At 38.8% G+C, this 7,852-nt stretch overlaps 1 protein-coding gene across 1 annotated transcript; it reads left to right on the plus strand.

Annotated features, from left to right (window-relative positions):
- The first annotated feature begins 3,746 nt into the window (after positions 1-3,746).
- On the plus strand, positions 3,747-5,830 carry DEFB127 (defensin beta 127). Its single transcript, XM_032859373.1, has 2 exons — positions 3,747-3,795; positions 5,577-5,830. The coding sequence occupies exons 1-2, from the start codon at positions 3,747-3,749 to the stop codon at positions 5,828-5,830; spliced, it is 303 nt and encodes a 100-aa protein (XP_032715264.1).
- The last annotated feature ends 2,022 nt before the right edge of the window (positions 5,831-7,852 follow it).

Below are 7,852 nucleotides of genomic sequence, written 5' to 3' on the forward strand. Positions count from 1 at the left end.
AAACTCAAAATGGATAAAAGACCTCAATGTGAGACAGGAATCCATCAGAATCCTAGAGGAGAACATAGGCAGTAATCTCTTCGATATCAGCCACAGCAACTTCTTTCAAGATATGTCTCCAAAGGCAAAGGAAACAAAAGCCAAAATAAACTTTTGGGACTTCATCAAAATCAAAAGCTTCTGCACAGCAAAGGAAACAGTCAACAAAACAAAGAGGCAACCCACGGAATGGGAGAAGATATTTGCAAATGACAGTACAGACAAAAGGTTGATATCCAGGATCTATAAAGAACTCCTCAAACTCAACACACACAAAACAGATAATCATATCAAAAAATGGGCAGAAGATTTGAACAGACACTTCTCCAATGAAGACATACAAATGGCTATCAGACACATGAAAAAATGTTCATCATCACTAGCCATCAGGGAGATTCAAATTAAAACCACATTGAGATACCACCTTACATCAGTTAGAATGGCCAAAATTAGCAAGACAGGAAACAACATGTGTTGGAGGGGATGTGGAGAAAGGGGAACCCTCTTACACTGTTGGTGGGAATGCAAGTTGGTGCAGCCTCTTTGGAGAACAGTGTGGAGATTCCTCAAGAAATTAAAAATAGAACTTCCCTATGACCCTGCAATTGCACTACTGGGTATTTACCCCAAAGATACAGATGTAGTGAAAAGAAGGGCCATCTGTACCCCAATGTTTATAGCAGCAATGGCCACGGTCGCCAAACTGTGGAACCAAGATGCCCTTCAACGGATGAATGGATAAAGGAAGATGTGGTCCATATACACTATGGAGTATTATGCCTCCATCAGAAAGGATGAATACCCAACTTTTGTAGCAACATGGACGGGACTGGAAGAGATTATACTGAGTGAAATAAGTCAATCAGAGACAGTCAATTATCATATGGTTTCACTTATTTGTGGAGCATAACAAATAGCATGGAGGACATGGAGGACTCTGAATTAGGAGAAGGGAGTTGGGGGAAATTGGAAGGGGAGGTGAACAATGAGAGACTATGGACTCTGAAAAACAATCTGAAGGGTTTGAAGAGGTGGGGGGGTGGGAGGTTGGGGGAACCAGGTGGTGGGTATTAGAGAGGGCACGGATTGCATGGAGCACTGGGTGTGGTACAAAAGCAATGAATACTGTTATGCTGAAAATAAATTTAAAAAAATTATTAATAAAAAAAAGCATGGTGGGTGAGTTATCTAGAAACTCATTACACTCATGGTCTTTTATAAGTAGGACATTAAAATAAATTGTACTTTTAATAATTTTTTTATTTGACAAAGAGAAATCACAAGTAGGCAGAGAGTCAGGCAGAGACAGAGAGAGGAGGAAGCAGACTCCCTACTGAGCAGAGAGCCCGGTGTGGGACTCGATCCCAGGACCCTGAGATCATGACCTGAGCTGAAGGCAGAGGCTTAACCTACTGAGCCACCCAGGCACATAATAAATTGTACTTTTAAAAGTTCCAATGGATGTTTTCCTAGGAAACATCATATTCTTTATTCATCCCATCTTGCTCATGAGAACACCTATTTTTTTAAAATTTTTATAAACATACAATGTATTATTAGCCACAGGGGTACAGGTCTGTGAATCGCCAGGTTTACACACTTCACAGCACTCACCATAGAGAACACCTATTTTTTAGCCCTAGGAGGATCTGGGGAGAGGAAGACTCTATAGAATTAATCGAGGAAATTAGACTCATAGACTCTCCAGCAGCAGGGGACAGAAAAGACACACACACACACACACACACATTACTGAAATGGGAGTATAGAGATAACACTTTTTCCAAGATGCAGTCTTTTTTTTCCCCCGAGATGCAGTCTTAATGTTATCTGTGGAACAAAAGAATGTAAATTTTCTAATCAACGAATTGGTGAAAAACATAGTGCATATTAGATACAGAATGTTCTCTCCATTGCACAGGCAAAACATTTTGTTAATATAAAACTCTTTAGAAGCCCCTGGTTGGTTTCTGCTCAGGTCATGATCTCAGGGTAGTGGGATGGAGCCCCGAGTCAGGCTCCATATTCAGTGAGGAACACACTTGAGGATTCTCTCTAACCCTCTCCCTCTGCCCCTCCCTGTACTCACACATAATCACTCTCTCTCTAATAAAAAAATAATCTTTTAAAAAATAAACTCATCTTCAAAACTCGAAGATCAATTTATTAGCCACACTGTTTATGTTTCTTTATATATCTACTCATAAAAGAAATTGAGGAAGACACAAAAAGATGGAAGAGCATTCCATGCTCATGGATCAGAAGAATAAACATAGTTAAAATGTCTATACTGCCTAGAACAATCTATACTTTCAATGCCATCTCAATCAAAATTCCACCAGCATTTTTCAAAGAGCTGGAACAAACAATCTTTATACATCCAGAAGAGAGTCCAGGATCTATTTCAATAGCTCTCTAGCCAGTAACTAGGACTCCTTTGTTCTTCTTTCAGTTCTTTAATTCCTTGGGCACACCACAACTCTGCATTAATGCAATTATCTGTTGTGTACATTTCTAAATTTAGATAGGCAAGTGTTGCTGGTGGCATTACACAAAAATACACATTGACACCACTATAAATGCATGGGAATCACTCTGAATTAGTTCATCTACACTGTCCAGATGCTACTGTATTGAAATTCTTATGGCCAGAGTCTGAGTGAGAGGTTGTTAAGGGATGAGCTTAGAAAGGTATACAGTTGGTATAATCTCCAAAAGCTTATTCTGTAGGTATCAGTGCCCTGGTTGGGATCTAAAATGAATTTCCTGATTCAAAATGATTTGTTGATTGGTTAGACATGAAAATGACTGAAAGTAATTCGAAATGAAGTGTGTTATCTTTCAAAGAGTTACAATGGCATAGAAATCAAAGTCTGGGTAACAAAATCATTTGTATAGTTTTCTAAACCTGCACTAGTAGGAAATGTGTTGCTAAAGTAACACATCTCCCAGAATAATTCTCCCCAAACCTCCTCCAAGAAAAATGGCCACTGAGGTCAATGGACTAGAGACATCTTCCCAAAGAGCAGAACAGAGAGAATACAAACTAAAGAATTCTCTACACTGGTAGGAAAGAAACCCTTGCTGTTGTCCATCAGGATGATGCTATATGCTATGTTATCTCTATCTTTTCTCCTCCTTGCTGACTCTAAATGAAATTGTATTTTAGTTATTCTATTATTCGCCTATCACTGTATATTGCTTGTCTGTGAGTAATTAAACTTATCTAAGATATGGGGATGAAAATCAGCTACCATTTGGATGGACTGAAGTGATAGACACAACACTCAGAGATCCTAGACTTAGATGAATGCAGTAAATGGAATAGCCCTCATTATTTATATTACATTATTCACACTTAGAAGTGAACACATGTCTACCCTGGTCTAGCAGGGTAGAGAGCCAAAGTAGAGAAAGCACAGATTATTCTCACCAGCAGTCTACAGCCTACAGAAGGCATCACATGGGATGAGATAGAACATGCTGTGTCTCTGAATTCCATGTGGGAGTAAAGTGGGTAACCTCAAATTTCCTGTGCCTACCTACGTGGTGCAAAGTCCACAGTTCAGGCGTTTAGGAACACACTTCATATCATACCATCTGTTCTAGTTTGGTGCATAAGAATCCAAGTCTCTGAGGAAGGTGACATAGTGTGCAACTTACTGGACAAAAAGCTTTGTCTGCCACCTCTTATGGGAAGTCTGGCCATGAAGCTCCTCCTGATCATTGCAATTCTGCTGTTCCAGAAGTCCAAAGGTAATCCAGAGCTTTCCAGAAATAGAGTATTTCCAAGAAGAAAGGGAATTTCATACTTCATGGTAGTTAGGAGATAGGGCCCCTTGGAATGCCTGAAGTCTACCCAATGTTGCCAGAAATTTCCTCTTCCTGATGCCTTCTACCATAGCACTGTTCTTTTATTTATTTTTTTTATAACCATTGTATGTTCTTAAGAAGTAGTATTTACAGAATTGAAAAGAGGCCATAGGGTGCCTGGGTGGCTCAGTGGGTTAAAGCCTCTGCCTTCTGCTCAGGTCATGATCCCCAGGGTCCTGGGATCGAGCCCCAAATCAGGCTCTCTGCTCAGCAGGGAGCCTGCTTCCTCCTCTCTCTCTGCCTGCCTCTCTGCCTACTTGTGATCTTTCTTTGTCAAATAAATAAATAAATAAATAAATAATCTTAAAAAAATAAAAAAAGAAATGAGGCCATAATTTTCTTCTGAGAAGGTCTCATTATAGAAAGGAATGAGCCCAATATCTAGGAATGCCTTTATTTATTTGGATACAGTTTTTATTTACACCCAGCCATGTTTTCATCCACTCCAACATATATTTTAGTCTACAGAGTGTAAATAGTGAAGGAAGCACAATCTTTGGAGTCAGGTTTGAGAAATATGCTTTCAATGTCTACTAGTTTGTCAACCTCAGATAAATGGTAAAGCCTCTCTAAGCCTCAGTTTCCTCATTTGTGCAGGTAATGACACATGGATCCTGGAGGCTTTACTAAATAAGATTTGTAAGTCATCTAGCATAAGGTTTGACACATACTAAGAACTTAAAATTTAGTTTTCCTTCCTCTTTCAAAAGCAGATCTCTTATATTTGACTCTTCTTATAGAATTAGTAATGGTCTGTCCCTGGCCCATCAAACTCCTAAGAATCAAAGAAAGGAGTTCTAGAATCTGGAGTTAGAGGCAGCATCTTTGCTGGCCTCAGCAAAAAAAACCTGATGCTCTTGGTGGAATCCATCTAGGCTCTATCTCAGGGGACTGTACAAGCCCAGAGCCAAAATCTGAACATCTTAATTCTGTAGATCACTGAAAGTATTTAGGATCACTAAAGAAAAGAATATATATCAAGGTGAGCAAAGTTCTGGGACTGAGAAATTCTTGCTTCTAGGGGTGGAAGGAAAATGAGGACTCAGAGAGAGTAAAACAAGTCCAAGATTATTGTGATGACACAGAAGCCAAAGAAAGATATGCAGTGGCAAAAACGTACAATGCTGAGAATTAAAAGGAAGATTATAAGGGAAAAAATAACTGACTGGACAATAAGACAGTCCTTCTAGACCATGGTAGTGAGTATGAACCCAAAAGCATAATCTGACTCATATATAAATACATAGGAACAAATTGTTGTTCTCTGGGCACTAGAAGTGGGGCAGTAGTAAAAAGGTAGTGCCCTGGGAGCATTCAAATGGAGACAGATGTGTTGAGGTTCCCAGATGGGAGTATACAGTTCCATAGCCTGAAATCAAAGTTTTAGTTCCTTCATTTTCCAAAACAAGATCTGATGCTCTTGAAGAAATCCACCAGATATAGGATGGAAGTTCAAAACCCAAGAGAAAATAAATATGAGTGATCAGTTATACATAAACACTGAGGTTTACCTTCTCGGAGCATCCTTCTTTGGATCTTATTATGAGTATATGCCTGTGGATCTCCCATACACTTAACCCCTATAAACATCATCTGTCTTCCCCATTACCAAAGTTTCCTTTTAGTCTCAAACATTGATCTTGGCCTTTTCTTTATATGCACAGTAGCTGAACAACTTAAGAGATGCTGGGGTGAATATATACAAGGATATTGCAGGAAAATATGCAGAATAAGTGAAATACGTCAAGTACTATGTGAAAATGGAAGATACTGTTGCCTCAATATCGTGGAATTGGAAGCACGTAGAAAAATTACAAAGCCACCTCCTCCAAAGCCAAGGACATATGCAATGACTTTCCCTCAATATGATGATACACTTTTAGAAGATTATCTAAGACCCAAGGCAAATTCTACATAAATCCAGCATAATTTTCCTTTCCTTTATTTCTCACCCTACTCCAATAAAGTAAGGTGAAGATCTCCACATCTTTTCCCTTCTTAATCCTTGACCCCCCCAAATGACCTTACATCAGATTCTAATAAAGCTGTTTTCTGACTCGTTTGTTCTTTAAGAGACTGAACACTCAATATACCAAGGGATGAACTGATAAGGACAATTCAGAATCTCCCCCCTTGGAAAGGGGATATAATCAGCGCACTAAAAAATCTGTAACATGGAAGACTGGAACAAGAAACTCAGGAAAGTTGTCATGGAATTCAAGAGAGGGAAAGGTGAAACCAAGTATTCAGGGAAAATCCCAAGTGAGTTTAAGATTATAGTGGTGCCTTCTGAAATGTGTAGGATTTCAACCAGTGGGTGTTCGTGAGAAGAGTTTGCATGAACAGAATAAAATCAACAAATGCGGGGCACCTGGGTGGCTCAGTGGGTTAAGCCTCTGCCTTCCGCTCAGGTCATGATCCAGGGGTCCTGGGATCGAGCCCCACATCGGACTCTCTGCTCAGTGCGGAACCTGCTTTCTTCTCTCTCTCTGCCTGCCTCTCTGCCTACTTGTGATCTCTCTGTCAAATAGATGGATAGACTCTTTTTTTAAAAAAATCAACAAATGGAAAGAAATTGTAACAAACAGGACATTTCAGGAGAATATACATGCACTTTGTTTGGTTGATGAATGGAGTTCCCAAAGATGAACTATCAGGAAATCTAATTTCTTCAGCTTCTGTGTAAAAGCAGCAAGCTGGAAAGATAGAAAATTTCACTATCTGGAGCACACTATATAAGTTATAGGCAGAAATAAACATGTAACTCCAAGACAGAAGTTTTTAGTTGTTCCTTTGTTGTTGATGTTTTGTATGTTACCACTAGTAATGGATCCTTTTGGTGATTGGAGCTCTTTGGAGTTTGGAGGAAATGCAAAGGATTTAGAAATTGGTTTCAATTGCAGTATTGCATGAGACTTTATTGCCATCTAGATAAGCAAGATGACATAATGATAATCCATGTAAATAGTCCACCTAACTCTTACAGATACAGCTTCTGATTATGATTAATGTGAAAAATTTCCTTTCCAACTACATTTCACACTCATTTTACAGTTTTGTTTCTTATGTCATTTCACCAATGTAACATCCACCACACAGATTTGTGGCATTTGTTCTATTAATTACTTCTTACCTCCTTTTTTAGGGTTGGGGCAGAGAATATACATGATGAGCCCAGAGCATCTTGTAGTGTCAGAAAGCAAGGAAGTGCTTTAAAAATCAGAAGGCTGGGCATGTTATTGAGACACATAAGTCACATTGAATGAATTTTGAATGACCAAAGTTGGGACAATTTGAGCAATAAAATAACATAGCATTGTATTATAAAACAATATAGAAATAAATATCCATGAGTCCATACTGATCTGAAAAATAACTAAACAAAATAAATTGGTGAGAAAAGACAGATTTCCTGTACAGAGGAACTCCAAGTAATTTATGTTGATACTCCCGCCTCAAGGAGGTGAAGCTTTGCCTCTCTCCCTTCAGTGAGTGCTGTGTTTAGTGACTTGACTCCTAATAATAGAGTATGGAAAGGGGCAAAAAGATAACTTTACAATGGATAACTTCAAATTCTATGGAGAAATCATGTTCATAGCATGAGCAAGTGAAATGATGTAATAAGAATGGCACTTCGCCTTTGCTGTCTTCCTCCCTAAAATCCATAACCCCAGTCTAACAGTGAGAAAAATCTTCAGAAAAACCCAAATACAATGGCATTCTGCAAAATATCTAACCAGTACTCCTCAAATCTGTCAAATTCATCAAAAACAAATTTCTGAGGAACTGTCAAAGACCAGAGAAAGATAAGGAGACATGACAGCTAAAGTAATGTGATATTCCAGATGAACTCCTGAATAGGAAAAGGACAGTAAGGAAAAACTAATGAAGCTGGAATAGTGTAGAGCTTAGTTAATAGCAATGTACTTAGCTGTGACAA

Source organism: Lontra canadensis, unplaced genomic scaffold (assembly GCF_010015895.1).
Source record: "Lontra canadensis isolate GAN:19392208 unplaced genomic scaffold, GSC_riverotter_1.0 scaffold16, whole genome shotgun sequence".
NCBI classification, from domain to species: domain Eukaryota; kingdom Metazoa; phylum Chordata; class Mammalia; order Carnivora; family Mustelidae; genus Lontra; species Lontra canadensis.

Excerpts from the sequence above, each read along its gene's own strand:
- DEFB127 (XM_032859373.1), top strand. The coding sequence starts at position 3,747 with ATGAAGCTCCTCCTGATCATTGCAATTCTGCTGTTCCAGAAGTCCAAA. Across the intron at positions 3,796-5,576 it reads GCTGTTCCAGAAGTCCAAAG|TAGCTGAACAACTTAAGAGA; the intron begins GTAATCCAGAGC and ends TTATATGCACAG.